Source organism: Pseudophryne corroboree, chromosome 6 (assembly GCF_028390025.1).
Source record: "Pseudophryne corroboree isolate aPseCor3 chromosome 6, aPseCor3.hap2, whole genome shotgun sequence".
Taxonomy (NCBI): Eukaryota; Metazoa; Chordata; class Amphibia; order Anura; family Myobatrachidae; genus Pseudophryne; species Pseudophryne corroboree.
The window spans coordinates 325,674,040-325,690,505 of record NC_086449.1 but is presented as its reverse complement, the minus strand read 5'-3'; the positions used below and the strand labels follow the sequence as shown (position 1 = coordinate 325,690,505).

The window sequence follows — 16,466 nt, the reverse complement described above, 5'->3', positions numbered from 1 at the left end:
ACGCCATCAGTAACTTTTTTGAAATTACCAGTTTTTAGAGGTTAATGTCAGAAATGTGTAACACATTTTTTATTGCCGGGATCAAGTCACGGATGTTCCTAGTGGATTGTGTATATGTCTCAACCTTGACGACACTGGAGTCAGACTCCGTGTCGACATCTGTGTCTGCCATCTGAATGAGCGGGCGTTTTTGAGCCCCTGATGGCCTTTGAGACGCCTGGGCAGGCGCGGGCTGAGAAGCCGGCTGTCCCACAGCTGTTACGTCATCCACCCTTTTATGTAAGGAGTTGACACTGTCGGTTAATACCTTTCACCTAACCATCCACTCTGGTGTCGGCCCCACAGGGGGCGACATCACATTTATCGGCATCTGCTCCGTCACTATATAAGCCTCCTCCTCAAACATGTCGACACAGCTGTACCGACACACCGCACACACACAGGGAATGCTCTGACTGAGGACAGGACCCCACAAAGCCCTTTGGGGAGACAGAGAGAGAGTATGCCAGCACACACCAGAGCGCTATATAATGTGGGGATTAACACTATAACTGAGTGAATTTTCCCCAATAGCTGCTTGTATATACAATATTGCGCCTAAATTTAGTGCCCCCCTCTCTTTTTAACCCTTTGAGCCTGAAAACTACAGGGGAGAGCCTGGGGAGCTTTCTTCCAGCTGCACTGTGAAGAGAAAATGGCGCCAGTGTGTCTGAGGGAGATAGCTCCGCCCATTTTCCGCGGCCTATTCTCCCGCTTTTTTGTGGATTCTGGCAGGGATATTTACCACATATATAGCCTCTGGGGCTACATATTGTGGTATTTTTGCCAGCCAAGGTGTTTTTATTGCTGCTCAGGGCGCCCCCCCCAAGCGCCCTGCACCCTCAGTGACCGGAGTGTGAAGTGTGCATGAGGAGCAATGGCGCACAGCTGCAGTGCTGTGCGCTACCTTGGTGAAGACTGATGTCTTCTGCCGCCGATTTTCCGGACCTCTTCTTGCTTCTGGCTCTGTAAGGGGGACGGCGGCGCGGCTCCGGGACCGAACACCAAGGACTGGGCCTGCGGTCGATCCCTCTGGAGCTAATGGTGTCCAGTAGCCTAAGAAGCCCAATCCGGCTGCAAGCAGGCGAGTTCGCTTCTTCTCCCCTTAGTCCCTCGCTGCAGTGAGCCTGTTGCCAGCAGGTCTCACTGAAAATAAAAAACCTAATTCTATACTTTCTTTCTAGAGGCTCAGGAGAGCCCCTAGTGTGCATCCAACCTCGGCCGGGCACAAGATCTAACTGAGGCTTGGAGGAGGGTCATAGTGGGAGGAGCCAGTGCACACCAGGTGGTCATAAATCTTTCTAGAGTGCCCAGCCTCCTTCGGAGCCCGCTATTCCCCATGGTCCTTTCGGAGTTCCCAGCATCCACTAGGACGTTAGAGAAAATGCTGTTTGTGTATGTAATGTGTATGTAATTGAATCTGCTCTATTTATTTACTGTATAATAATAATTATTATTTTTATATATATATATATATATTTCTCTTACGTTCTTGGGGATACTGGGAATCCATTTAGTACCATGGGGTATAGACGGGTCCACTAGGAGCCTTGGGCACTTTAAGAATTTGATAGTGTGCGCTGGCTCCTCTCTCTATGCCCCTACTACCAGACTCAGTTTAAAAAATGTGCCCGGAGGAGCCGGTCATGTCGCTGGAAGCTCCTGAAGAGTTTTCTGCAGTTATTTTGTATGTTTGTTATTTTCAGGCAGGACTGCTTTGTGGGACTTAGGGGAGAAAACGCCCCAACCTCTTGAAGGGTTAATGGTCCCGTTCCCCGCTGACAGGACACTAGCTCCTGAGCGCTCTATTCGCAAGCCCCACCACGGCGAGCGTACATTCCCACAGCACGCCGCCACCCCTAACAGAGCCCAAAGATAGAAGAGTGGTGAGTACTGAGCCGGCGTCCCGGTTAGCGGGTCGCCGGACATTATGGCGGCATGGGGGTACGGAGATGCATGGCTTCTACGTGGGGCGGCCGGTTCTCCAGACTTAGTACACAGTGCGGAGGCACCACTTCTGAGGTAGCAAACTGAGTCTAAGTACACTACATGTGTACACAGTACCCAGACTGGCATTACAGACTTAAAAGGGACGCTGACTCCATTTTAAGCACTAAAATTACCTCAGCTAGTATAAAAAAGTGCGGGAAGACCACGATACATTGAAGGGGTGGGGCTTCACTATGAGCGGATCCAGCAGCTCACCAGCGCCATTTTCCCTCTGCAGTGGACACAGACGTTGTCTGACAGGAACGCGCAGCTCCTCCGGCAAGACTCCAGATTACTTTAGCGGTACCAGGGGGTCATAGCAGGGGGGGACAGCTTACTAGTGTACTAAGTCTCCTATCTGGGTACTTAGTCTGCGACCCGGCTAAGCTTGGCATTAGCAGTAAGGGTGCTGTGCTCTGGCTCCATACAATCTCTGTGTCTCTCTGGAAGGGCTCTTTGTGGGTTAATTGTGCATTTAACCTGTTCCTGTGTGTGTGTGTGTGTGCGTGTGTGTGTGTGTGTGTGTGTGTGTGTGTGTGTGTGTGCTGTCACTGTCACAGTATGTCAGACAAAGAGTGTGTTTCATGTAAGACACAGTGGGGCAGATGTATTAACCTGGAGAAGGCATAAGGAACCAGTGATAAGTGCCAGGTGAAAGACACCAGCCAATCAGCTCCAATATGTAAATTAACAGTTAGGATCTGATTGGCTGGTTCCTTTATCACCTTACACTTATCACTGGTTTATCACTACCTTATGCCTTCTCCAGGTTAATACATCTGCCTCAGTGTTCCTCTTCTCCAGGGGGTTCACTGCAGTGTACCATCCCAGGCTAGCGGGGCAGAGCCAGCTTGGCTGGATTCCAATAGAGGAATGATTTCCAATATCTCTTCTAAATTGTCCCGCAATGAGAAAGAGACGCAATACTTAAGACAATCGATTAATGAGTTTAAGACTCAGTACCCAAACCAGCGTCTCAGTGCCCTGCCATTTGTCCACAAAAACGCCCTTTGGCCGATATCCTGCAGTCTGACTCTGATGATGACGGGTCAGACAAGGAGGGGGAGGTGGACTCAGAGGTGGGGGACGCTACTCTGTCACAGGGAATAGAGGCTCTCATAGCAGCTATCAGAGAAGTTCTGCATATCCCTGATAAGGTAACGGAGGAGACTGAGGAATCTTATTTTAATATAAAAAAGAAATCCTCAGCCACTGAACTAAATACCCTGTTTGAAGAACCGTGGGTTAATCCTGATAGGAAATTTCAAATCCCTAAAGGGTTGATATCATCTTTTGATTTTCCTCCTGAGGATAGGAAAAAATGGGAAAATCCACCGATAGTGGATGCATCAGTATCCAGGCTGTCACGAAAAATTGTAAAATAGACCCACTATAGCATGTGGGAGGATTACTATGGCCATTGCCAAATGATCGGGTAACCTAATTGAGGGGTTAGGTACCTTACCTCAAGGGGAGATTGTTTTACTTCTGCAAGATATACAGGACTTTGCCAATTTTATGGTGGAAGCCATAAAATAAATAGGCTTGCTTAATGCACGCACTACTGCTATGGCAGGGTCAGCACGCAGAGGCTTATGGCTACGCCAGTGGACTGCTGACGAAGACTCCAGGAAAGGCGTGGGAGGCCTACCCTTCACAGGAGAGGCCTTATTTGGTGATGAACTAGACAAATGGATCTCCACGTATCTTACATCTGCAACTCCACCACCCAGGAACGCCTACCTCATCTACAATCCTTTCGGAATGCCAAGTTTAACAGCAAGACCAGAGGTTCTCCTATAGCCACCAGAGGCGCTAGAGGTAAACCACGCAGACCAGCAACTGCTGGTTCACAGGAACAGAGCTCAAGCTCTGCTTCCTCAAAGCTTTCAGCATGATGGTGGACCGCATTGTCTGGAACACTGGCAGGTGAGAGCCCGACTAAAAATTTTCAGTCACATCTGGACAGGTTCGTGCCGGGATCCCTGGGTCATAGATCTTATTTCCCAGGGCTACAGACTGGAGTTTCAGTAGCTCCCACCTCACAGATTCTTCAAATCAGGCTTACCAGTTTCACAAGAGGCAAGTATAACCTTACAGGATGCTATTCAACGACTGGTACAGACTCAGGTCATTGTTCCAGTTCCACCTCATCTGCAAAACAAGGGATATTATTCCAACTAGTTTGTAGTACCGAAACCAGACGGTTCGGTAAGACCGATTTTGAACCTCAAGTCATTGAACCTGTACTTACGAGTTTTCAAATTCAAGATGGAGTCGCTGAGAGCAGTGATCTCAGGTCTGGAGGAGGGAGAATTCCTAGTGTCTCTGGATATCAAGGATGCGTACCTTCACATTCCGATCTGGCCACCTCATCAGGCTTATCTATGGTTTGCACTGCAGGACTGCCACTACCAGTTCCAGGCCCTGCCATTCGGTCTCTCCACGGCACTGAGAGTGTTCACCAAGGTGACAGCAGAGATGATGTTTCTACTCCGCAAACAAGGAGTGAACATAATTCCGTACCTGGACGATCTTCTGATAAAGGCACCGTCCAGGAAGCGGTTGTTGGACAGCATTGGCCGCTCAACCAGACTACTCCTGGATCACGGGTGGATTCTGAACTTACCAAAATCTCACCTGGAAACGACGCAGAGGCTTCCTTTCCTGGGAATGATACTGGACACAGTCTCAGAGAGTGTTCTTTCCCTTGGAGAAGGCTACGGTAATCCAGTTGTTGGTTCGGGCTGTCCTAAAGCCAACCCGGATCTCTGTGCATCTATGCATTCGCCTTCTGGGGAAAATGGTGGCCTCTTACGAGGCGATTCAGTACGGAAGGTTTCATGCGAGGCCCTTTCAGCTGGATCTCTTGGACAAATGGTCTGGATCGCATCTTCACACGCACCAAAGGATCTGTCTGTCGCCAAGAGACAGATACAGACTTCTCACCTCATTGAGGGTTGGAGGTTCGGGATTCAGAATTGGATTCTGCTAACCACAGATGTAAGCCTTAGAGGTTTGGGTGCAGTTTCAAGGAAGATGGTCAAGTCGGGAAGTCGTCCTTCCAATAAACATCTTGGAACTCAGGGCAATCTACAACGCCCTTCTACAGGCCTCATCTCTACTTCGGAATCAGGCCATTCAAGCCCAGTCGGACAATGTGACGGCGGTAACGTACATAAACAGACAGGGCGGAACGAAAAGTAGAGCAGCAATGTCAGAGGTGTCAAGTATTCTCCTCTGGTCGGAAAAAAACGATGTGGTGTTGTCAGCGGTCTTCATTCTGGGAGTAGACAACTGGGAAGCAGACTTCCTCAGCAGACACGACCTGGGTGGTAGGGCCTCCACCCGGAGGTGTTCAGGTGGTTGACATGTCGGTGGGGATATCCACAGATCGACATAATGGCCTCTCGACTCAACAAGAAGCTCAAGCGGTATTGTTCCAGGTGGAGACCCACAAGCAGTGGCGGTAGATGCTCTGACAAGTCCGTGGGTCTACCAGCTGGTGTACGTGTTTCCTCCACTTCCTCTGATCCCAAGAATTCTAAAGAGAATAAAAAGGAAAAAGGTTCAAGCAATCCTCATTGCTCCGGACTGGCCTCGAAGGACCTGGTACACGGATCTTCTCGGGATGCTGATCGAAGATCCGTGGCCTCTACCTCTTCGCGAGGATCTTCTGCAACAGGGCCCGTTCGTCTATCAAGATTTACCGCAGCTACGTTTAACGGCATAGAAGTTGAACGACTGATTCTAGCCAGGAGAGGGATTCCTGACAAGGTCATCCCGACTATGATCCAAGCCAGGAAGGGGGTAACGTCTAAACATTGCTATCGTATATGGAAGAAGTATGTCTCTTGGTGTGAGGGCAGACAATATTCTGCGGTAGAATTTCATCTGGGACGTCTCCTGCTTTTTCTGCAGTCGGGAGTGGATGTGGGCCTACACTCAATTATAGTCCAGATTTCGGCCTTGTCTATTTACTTTCAGAAACAATTGGCTTCTCTCTCTGAGGTCCAGACGTTCTTGAATGGAGTTCTGCACATCCAGCTTCCTTTTGTGCCTCCCAAGGCACCTTGGGATCTCAATTTGGTGCTGCAGTTCCTCCAATCGGACTGGTTTGAACCTTTACAGGAAGTAGACGTAAAGTACCTTACGTGGAAGACCGTCACACTGTTGGCCTTGGCTTCAGCAAGACGTGTATCGGAACTAGGGGCGTTGTCTCACAAGAGCCCCTACTTAATTTTCCATGAGGACAGAGCTGAACTCAGAAACTCGTCAGCAATTTCTTCCTATGGTGGTGTCCGCGTTTCACATTACCTATTGTGGTTCCGGCTGTTACGAACACTTCTACTACTTCAAAGTCTTTAGATGCTGTAAGGGCTTTGAAGGTGTACGGAAAGAGGACAGTTTGTCACACGAAATCCGATTCGTTGTTCATTCTCTATGATTCCAATAAAATTGGGTGTCCTGCTTCAAAGCAGTCTACTGCACGCTGGATCAGGCTCATTATCCAGCATGCTTATTCCACGGCAGGATTGCTGGTTCCAAAATCTGTACAGGCCCACTCTACTAGGTCGGTGGGTTCTTCTTGGCCTGCTGCCCAGGGTGTCTCGGCTTTACAGCTCTGCCGAGCAGTTACTTGGTCGGGTTCGAACATGTTTGCAAAGTTTTACAAGTTTGATACTTTGGCCTCTGAGGACCTTCAGTTTGGTCAGTCAGTTCTGCAGGAACCTCAACACTCTCCCACCCGGTTTGGGAACTTTGGTACTTCCCCACGGTACTAAATGGATTACCAGTATAACCAAGGACATAAGAGAAAATAAGATTTTAATTACCTACCGGTAAATCCTTTTCTCGTAGTCCGTAGGGGATACTGGGCACCCGCCCGGTGCTTCGTTCTCCCTGCACTGTTACTTAGTTAAGTATTTTGGTTTGTTCAGCTGTTGCTGTTCATGTTTCAAGTTTGGTTAGCATGGCTTTCCTATTGTTCTGTGTGTGCTGGTTCGTAATCTCACCACTTTCCTTATCTATCCTTCTCTCAAAGTATGTCCGTCTCCTCGGGCACAGTTTCATAGATTGAGTCTGGTAGGAGGGGCATAGAGGGAGGAGCCAGCGCACACTATCAAATTCTGCCCTATGCTCCTAGTGGACCCGTCTATACCCCATGGTACTAAATGGATTCCCAGTATCCCCTAAGGACTACAAGAAAAGGATTTACCAGTAGGTAATTAAAATCCTATTATATATATATATACTGTTGAAGCGCTCCCTTGGTATTGAGAATACCTACAATAGTTTAATGTTTTTTTGGGGGGCATTACAGTGGTGCCAATTGGGAGCTGATATTATATAGATAATTAAAGACCAAGCAGAATTTGTGGCTTCTCAAGCACTAGGGATTGTTTGTTTTTTGTGCACGTATACCACGATGGGCGGAATACATGCTCTCCTGGTGCCCCTGTTCTGCTGCTGAGCACTACGTGGCTGGACAATAGCAGGTGTCTCTGGGGGCTGGAATGGCATTGCTTTGGAAGGGTGGACTCCAATTGCCAGCCCCCTCTGCACTCCATATATAGGTGGTATTTCCGCCTGGCACATCTAAGGGGCATTCCTACCTCCTGCTGCTTGAAAGTTACTCAAACAAAATCTATCTGCAGCCAGCTTTGCAGGTTCTCATATACACTGGAGAATGCACATGCTGAACAGAGGGAAATGTCCAACTTATACTTCAAAGATGCTGCTTGGTTTAGCTTCTTACATTAATAGGGAGAGTGAGCGGTCATCTGGAATATCTATATTAGATGTGTCGCTTTTGTGTGGAAGTCAATCTATGTGCTTATCTAGGTCAATGACGTCACATAAGGGCATTTACTTTATGAAAACTGGATGTAATAACTATAGGAGACATACGGCCTGACTCTGATTTGTACATTGCCAATATTTACGTAGTTGATCTACTGTCAGCTGACTGTGCATGCGTTACAGCCCTTGCCGTGAGGATTTATTTGCAAAGTGACTGACAGTCAGGGACCGTTTGGGCGAGGTAACGGGACATGGCGGCAAAAACGCAGGCGTGTTAAATTGATCTAACATTTACTGGATATAACTCTCTATAACAATGTCAAGGAAAATGTAAACATATTACTTCATGAAAAGGAAGTAGTAAAGAAGCTAATGAAACATTAAACAAAGGACCATGGGCACTAGGACTTCAGTATCAGTGTTCTGGGACCAACCTTCAATCCTCGCTGAAAGGTGGAGATGGAGAGAAGAGCCAGATCCTGTTGCTCCTCAGCGTAACGAACCAAATAGACATAAACCAATTTCTTCACCTGAAAAAAAAGTATAACTTTTATAACAGGCAAGTGGTTTTCACTAGACATTCCTGCAGCTACCTTCGCCTTCTATGTCTTTCCATTTCTTATCATGTCTTCCCATTTCTTATCATGTCTCTCCATTTCTTATCATGTCTTTCCATTTCTTATCATGTCTTCCCATTTCTTATCATGTCTTCCCATTTCTTATCATGCCTTCCCATTTCTTATCATGTCTTCCCATTTCTTATCATGTCTTTCCATTTCTTATCATGTCTTCCCATTTCTTATCATGTCTTCCCATTTCTTATCATGTCTTTCCATTTCTTATCATGCCTTCCCATTTCTTATCATGTCTTCCCATTTCTTATCATGTCTTCCCATTTCTTATCATGTCTTTCCATTTCTTATCATGCCTTCCCATTTCTTATCATGTCTTCCCATTTCTTATCATGTCTTTCCATTTCTTATCAATACATAACTCTTTGTGCAGGATAAATTACCACTTTTTTTTATCCTAGAAAACGAAGTGCATTCACTCTTTGCACGCCTAGCAGTGAGAACACATTGGCGATGCAGGAGTCACATCCAGCTAAGCCTCCCACCATGTCCCTGTTTTCACATCTCACCTCTATGTTCTTACAGGCCACATTTTTCACAACAGCTGGAAACAAGTCTGACGTATTCTTTCCTCGAGCTATCATCTAGAGAGGATATAAGGAGTTCTATCACAGGATCTATAATCTGGTTACATCATACATTTAGTGACATAAAAGGAAAAGGAAATTACCGCAACAATCCTCTTCATGGCTTCCAACTTCAGAGAGTCCTTATTGCTGTCCAGCATTTCTTTTAAGTCATCATGTCTGAAAATGAATCCAAAGAAGAGTAATATAAATTATACTTCAAATGTAACAGTATCAGATCAAGTTTTCTAGGAGTGTACAGTATTTGTACTTTGGCACCAACATCATCCACTGTTGGTCATATACTGTAGCACCAGGTGCAGGGGTATCGGGGCAGGAATTCTGAATGTGTGTGTGTGGGGGGGGGGGGGTTTGACTGTTGCAGTGTGCAAATGGAGATCAGTAGAACCTGCAGCCTGTCACAACACGGCAGAACCATTGGGGGTACACCAATAAACCCCTTAGGTATGGGTGACCGGTGCTTGGGATACCGCCAGTCACCATACCGACGCCGAGATCCCGGGGATTAGTATGCCGGCGGGGGGAGGGGGCACGAGCGCAACAAAGCCCTATGCGGGCTTGGCTCTATGGGTGTCGTGGACACCAACAAGTGTTATTAGTCCCTGTTAGTCGGCATGGCAACTGTCTGGATTTTGCGGCAGCGGGATGTAGGTATTGTGACTGGCGGTCTCCTAACTGCCGGTCACATAACTACATCCCAAGCAATGTATAATGGGGGTAATTCTGAGTTGATCGCAGCAGGAACTTTGTTAGCAGTTGGGCAAAACCATATGTACTGCAGGGGAGGCAGATATAACATGTGCAGAGAGAGATAGATTTGGGTGTGGTGTGTTCAATCTGCAATATAAATTGCAGTGTAAAAATAAAGCAGCCAGTATTTACCCTGCACAGAAACAATATAACCCACCCAAATCTAACTCTCTCTGCACATGTTATATCTGCCCCCCCTGCAGTGCACATGGTTTTGCCCAACTGCTAAAAAATTTCCTGCTGCGATCAACTTGGAATTACCCCCATTGTGCATTGCTGCATTGTCAATTTTACTTTTGCTGGTTTCACTTTCCAAAAAGTTAAGAATGACTGTTATAGAGACTCAGATGTTACGTTTCTTTTGGCAAGCTTTCATCTGTATTTATATTCACAAAATTCCAATTTGGACTATAGATATTTGAAGTAAAAGTCTAGAAAACCACATTGATATTAAAGAAACCAATACTGCAACTAAATTGCTTTCCTAATTCTTTTCTGTGGCCCATTCATTGCAATGGAATTGTGTGCTACATGTAGAAATGCTGGTGAAATAAATGGCCCATAGAAATGAAAGGACCATAGATATGAATGAATTTGCCTGTTTTTTTCTCACACTAAGGGGTGGATTTACTAAAGCTTCTAAAAATAAAAAGTGGATGTATTGCCCATAGCAACCAATCAGATTCTAGCTATAATTTCTCTACTGCATTCTAGAAAACAAAAAGACAGTATCTGATTGGTTGCTATGGGCAACACATCTACTTGTCCATTTAGCTTTAGTACATCAATTACTCCCTACTTTCATAGGTCGCCATGATGGCGGTGTGACTGGACTATTGCATCATTCGGCCCCACCCCTTGCAAAAACCCTGCAAAGCTTGCATATTTAAATAGGGGATGTGAAATGACACAATTAATATAGAATCGCGTTACTAGGCCCCCCCCCCCCCCCCCCCTCCCCCTCATTACAGATCTGCAATTTCAGGTATTATTCTCCCTATCCTGCCTACTGCGCTAGGAAGTGAGTGGAATGTGGGAGGAGTACCCACTGTTCTGGGAACTCAGGGGACTAAACACAGGTTCTGGGAGAGTAGGTAAGTACAATGTGAACTAAAGCAGGGAGTCCCTCAGCACTAGCCAGTCATAGGTGTCATTGTTGGAAAGAACTTGTAATTGGCTGAGTGGTTATAGACACTCTAGATGTACAGTAATAATTTATCTGTCATCTTGCAGAAGGGCTCTGAATGGAGCATACAGTATGCATTGTCTCTTATGATAATTTATTTTTATTTTCAGTTGCATAACCTCTTCACCGAGGGATTTTTAGCCCTAATCTGAGCCTATTATGTGGCTTTTTGAGTAATACTACACAAATTCTAAATATTTTTTCCCCCCAGAACATTCTGCTTACTCATTGGCAAATAACATCTACTAAAAATAGGCAAAAACTTGTTATCGAACAATATCGAAATTTGCAAAAAAAGTGTACTAAAAGTAAATGTATTTATATAAACATCATCAGGTAAGGGTATGGGTCGTTGGGTCGACACAACTTAGGTTGACAGTCATTAGGTTGACAACTATTGGTCGACATGCATTAGGTTGACAGGGTCACTAGGTCGACATGGTCACTAGGTCGACATGGTCATTAGGTCGACAGGTCAAAAGGTCGACATGAGTTTTTTAAAACTTTTTTTGGTGTCGTTTTCTTCGGAAAGTCACCGGGAACCCCAGTTAGTTCCCCTCGCATGGCTCGTGGCTTTGGACAAGGTGCCTCGCTCCACTACCGCTGCACTCGGCACAGGTTACCGTTCCCAATCGTAGTCCACGTGGATCATAAAGTATGAAAAAGTACAATTTTTTTTAACTCATGTCGACCTTTTGAACTGTCGACCTAGTACATGTTGACCTAATGACCATGTTGACCTAGTGACCCTGTCGACCTAATGCATGTCGACCAATAGTGGTCGACCTAATGACTGTCGACCTAAGTGGTGTCGACCTAATGACAGTATCCCATCAGGAAATACTTTGTGATTTTTTATTCGGCATTAATCAACCTTTCCAAAACAGTAAACCCCAGTACACAGACACTTATCAGTAAGGGATGGGGAGCAGAGCTTGCTGCTTCTGGACCCCCACAGAGGATCCAGCCTGGACTGGTGTCACTATTACAGTGGAACCCACCAGTGTGGATTTCCCTACTACCAGTGGGAAGCAGCCTGGGCTGCCTATAAAAGTTTATTTAACCATCATTATGTCACTATATCAGGAAAACAACACGTTCATTATTTCCCTGCTTTACTGGCTGTTTAGCTCCGTAGCTGATTGAGGAATTTGTTTCGTTGGATTATTTTATTTATTTCTACATTACAGAGCTCTTCCCTATCACTTCAATAGCCCTTTTTTAATGGGGTTCCTGCATTGACTGAACATATTTGAGACCGCACTATATTGAATGTGTTGTTAAAATTGATCTGTTAAAATGGGAAAAGCTCTGCCATTTGGATACATTCACAAACACATGTAAATGGTCAAATATCTATCAACTATGACTAAACAGAATGTGATCCACATATCAAAGTGGCTCACAAATGTATAGCATTTACTTTTACATTATTATGTATTCCATGTCTGAGTATAACCAAGTCTAGAATGAACACACTGCTTATATTTTCATACGTCATCCTGTTTTGTTGCAGTGTGGACAAGCAAATAAAAAGAACAAAATAAATTATATTTAAAAATGTTACCTTTAAGTTAAAATATATCACCCTGGAAAAGAAAGTGTTCAGTTTCTACATCCTGTTGCTACCACATAACTTGACACTGGCTTGTGAAATATTCATTGGGTTTCTGGTTGCAGCAGGATGAAAGAAGATGCTACCCTTTAACTGCAACAAGCTTGGATACCATTTACTTTTCCAGTGACACTAAGGGGGTAATTCCGAGTAGATCGCTAGCTGCCGTTGTTCGCAGTGCAGCGATCAGGCTAAAAATCGGCATTTCTGCGCATGTGTATGGGCCGCAATGCGCACGCACGACGTACGGGTACAAAGTCCTTTGTGGTTTTGCACAGGTTCTAGCGACGTTTTCATTCGCACTGGCGGCTGCAAGAAGATTGACAGGAAAGGGGCGTTTCTGGGTGTCAACTGACCGTTTTCAGGGAGTGCTTAGAAAAACACAGGCATGCCAGGGAAAACGCAGGCGTGGCTGGTCGAACGCTGGGTGGGTGGGTGACGTCAAAAACCAACCCTACAACGTTAGAATCAATGCACATGAAGAGTAAGTACAGGGCTGGTCTTGTTTTGCACAAAATGATTTTGCAGGCGCTCTGCTGCACAGGTGTCCGCACTTCTGCAAAGCGAAAATACACTCCCCAGTGGGCGGCGACAATGCGTTTGCACGGCTGCTAAAAACTGCTAGTGAGCGATCAACTCGGAATGACCACCTAAGTGTACTCCTCTGCACCGCAGTGTGACACCGCCAACCAGTGATGCTGAATATCTATTCACAATGAAACCCTGCACACACATTAAACCCAGGAAATGTCAGCGCAGGAGAAAAGTTTATGGTAAAATATAACAAAATAGTGGATGTGATTAGTAAGTACAAACAACAATCTGTGTGTGGGATGCATCACACATCACATTTTGAATATGATACATCCAGCGACTGACCGCAAGCTTAGCGGCACTTGGTGCTGTCTCTGTAAACAAAATAAATAACTGATCATATTTACTGCCTTCAGTCTACATTTACCAAGTGGCGGCTGATTTTTGGCAGGTTTAACCCGGAAATGTAAAATAGCAATAGTATTAAAAATACTATTAAATGCAAAAATAAAGAGTGTACAATGAGCGGCTTGCAATGTTGCTTATACCCCTTTCACACCGCAAATGGCAGGTCGCACCCGGGAGCCGTACACGGTGCGACATGCTTCAGGCCCCTTTTATACTGGCGTCCCCAGCCCGGCATATTGCCGGGTTGGTGACGTCATTGATGACGCACACGGAGGCGGCGCTTGGTGATCAGATGATCTCCGAGCGCCGTCTGTTCATACAGTGTGAATGGGAAACAGATCGCATCGACCCGGCAACCCATTCACACCGCACAGCGACCAAGGTTTAAACAATGCTACCAGGGTTGAAATATTGGGGTGCTCGACCTGGGTTATTTCCCCTGGGCCTTTTCAGACCGCACAGCAACCCGGGTTGTGGTGGTCATTCCGAGTTGTTCGCTAGCTGCATTCGTTCGCTGTGCAGCGATGATGCAAAAAAAAAAAAATGGCACTTCTGCATATGCGTATGCTGCGCAATACGCACGTGCGGCGTACTTTAACAACGAACGATGTCGTTTTACATAGGGTCTTGCGATGCTTTTCAGTCGCACTGGCAGCCGCAGAATGATTGACACTAAGAGGGCGTTTCTGGGTGTCAATTGACCGTTTTCAGGGAGTGTTAGGAAAAATGCAGGCGTGGCTGGGCGAACGCAGGGCGTGTTTGTGACGTCAAATCAGGAACTGAATGGTCTGAAGTGATCGCAAGCACTGAGTAAGTTTGAAGCAACTCAGAAACTGCACAAAATTATTTTTGAGCCGTTCAGCGATCCTTTTGTTCGCAAGTCTGCTAAGCTAAAATACACTCCCAGTGGGAGGCGGCATAGCGCTTGCACGGCTACTAAAAACTGCTAGTGAGCGATCAACTCGGAATGACCCCCTATGCGCGCTCGTGTGCTATAACTCAAGCTGGAGGTTACAAGCTGGAGGTCTGAAAGGGGTATTAGTAAACCTAGCTCTACTAAAAGACAGCTAAACAGTATTCTATCTTATTGATCTATAAGTTCTAGGAAGATGCTGATTCTGAGATGTCCTGCACACAATGCAGATGTTCACATACGCTGGCAAGGATCTATCTCATGGTGTCTGCGCACCGAGTTGCTGGACCGATTAAGCTGCATGGACTCTAGATTCTATTGGGCATTCCTAGGCAGCGACTGGCAGGTGTTTATGCAGATGCACAAATATATACCGCCTTATAGGCATGCTATAGGAGTGTTGTGGGCATGTGACACCAGTGGTTTCAGACTCAGGAGCTTAATCGTGTACATTGGAGACCAACCACTGACATAGGTTCTGCACCTAGCATGGGGCTAGTGAAAGTGCTGATGCTGCTTCCAATGGTTGTGCCTGCAGCTGCTCAAAGTGGGTGTCCCAGGCCTTGTGCATTCAGACACGAGGTTGGTCACTATGGTAAAAGAGTAAATGCAGTTGCAGCAGCGTCCAACACAGAATCAGCCCCAATGTCTAGGAATCTTTTATAAATATACTGTACATATGCTATTATAATGCAAACCATATAAATCTGGGCTTACTCCTGGCATGGGGAGGAAACCTTTATGTTACTGCTATTTTTGGGGAAAACAAAAAATTCTTAACACTTCATAAAATTAATCATAACGAGGGAACATGAATTATAATAATGTGAAAATTACTTCAAATGACGACCTCATGTTATCTGGACATCTAACACGTTTAGCCAATGAGAAACTGGAAAATGCAAGTAATATGAATTGTCCAGTAAGGAGTAACAGTGAACCTGGAGAAGTGACATAGCAGTGTGAGTCTCTGTATCATCCAGTATCGTAGACAGGCCCTGACTCAGTAATGCTGCACCATATGATTCTAGCTTGCATCAAGTCAAATGAAAAATGACATGCGTCTTCTCTGAGTGAGCTTATATTGTGCTGGCTCCATCTGTGACATTCCACCACTAGGTAGACTTGTCTCACTGTCCATTTACATATTACTGACACTTGCATAATCCACACTGGTTAATGACAAAATAAAATTACTTACTGTACATATCAGGTACGAGAACAACACTGGCCTGTGACATTTCATATTCATGTAATTCTAGTACTGCTGCCAGCAGGGTGATACCAATGACCAATGACACAAGATTTAGTAAAAACAGGGGGAAAGGATGATTTTCTATCAACATTTATCTCAATTATAGAAAACCTCTTAGTGCCATATTCATTAATAAAATATCACAGGGGCAGCTTGATACTGGCTGGGAACTTAATGCAAAGCAGAATCTTGACACTACAATCTACTACACAGATCAAGCTCTGATTGACAGATTACAAGTACTTCCTAGTAATGGGTAACAGAGGACCTAAATATCCCTCCACCTAGGCCTTCACATGTCCTAGAAAAACAACAGACCCCTCTTCTCTAGGTGTCTTACCCACTGATACTATACTACGTGCTTTTTTTATTTTTTATTTTAATATTAGAGAATGGAAATGGAACTCCCTTCAATTGCTAAACAACGAATATCAAACCTCACTGAGTTTGACATACACTGTGGGTAATCAGCCTCACAATGCTTTATATAGGTGATTCTGGTTAAGATAAAAATAAAAAATGAAATCTTCAAAGTATAGCCTAATTGTTTTGTAACCTAATCAATGCATAGTGTTAACAAAAGTGTTAAAAGATTTTAACTCTAAACAGAGAGCCAGCTCAAACTCTCATACAATTGACATGTTGGCCGCACCACATTGGAGGACAAGTGGAGGAGTTATTCATATTGACCAACCACATTCTAGTTATAATTTAATAGAATGCAGTACATAAATGATTGGAAGAATATGGCCAACA

General features: G+C 45.3%; 1 protein-coding gene across 3 annotated transcripts in view; it reads right to left on the bottom strand.

The window, feature by feature from the left end:
* Positions 1–16,466, bottom strand: part of AP3B2 (adaptor related protein complex 3 subunit beta 2) — a 198,906-nt gene that overhangs the window by 128,017 nt on the left and 54,423 nt on the right. For all 3 annotated transcript variants that reach the window (XM_063926333.1, XM_063926332.1, XM_063926331.1), the window contains exons 2-4: positions 9,133–9,208; positions 8,972–9,046; positions 8,265–8,360 (exon numbers count right to left, since the gene is read on the bottom strand). In XM_063926333.1, coding sequence (XP_063782403.1) covers positions 8,265–8,360; positions 8,972–9,046; positions 9,133–9,208 — 247 coding nt within the window. The remainder of the gene's footprint in view (positions 1–8,264; positions 8,361–8,971; positions 9,047–9,132; positions 9,209–16,466) is intronic.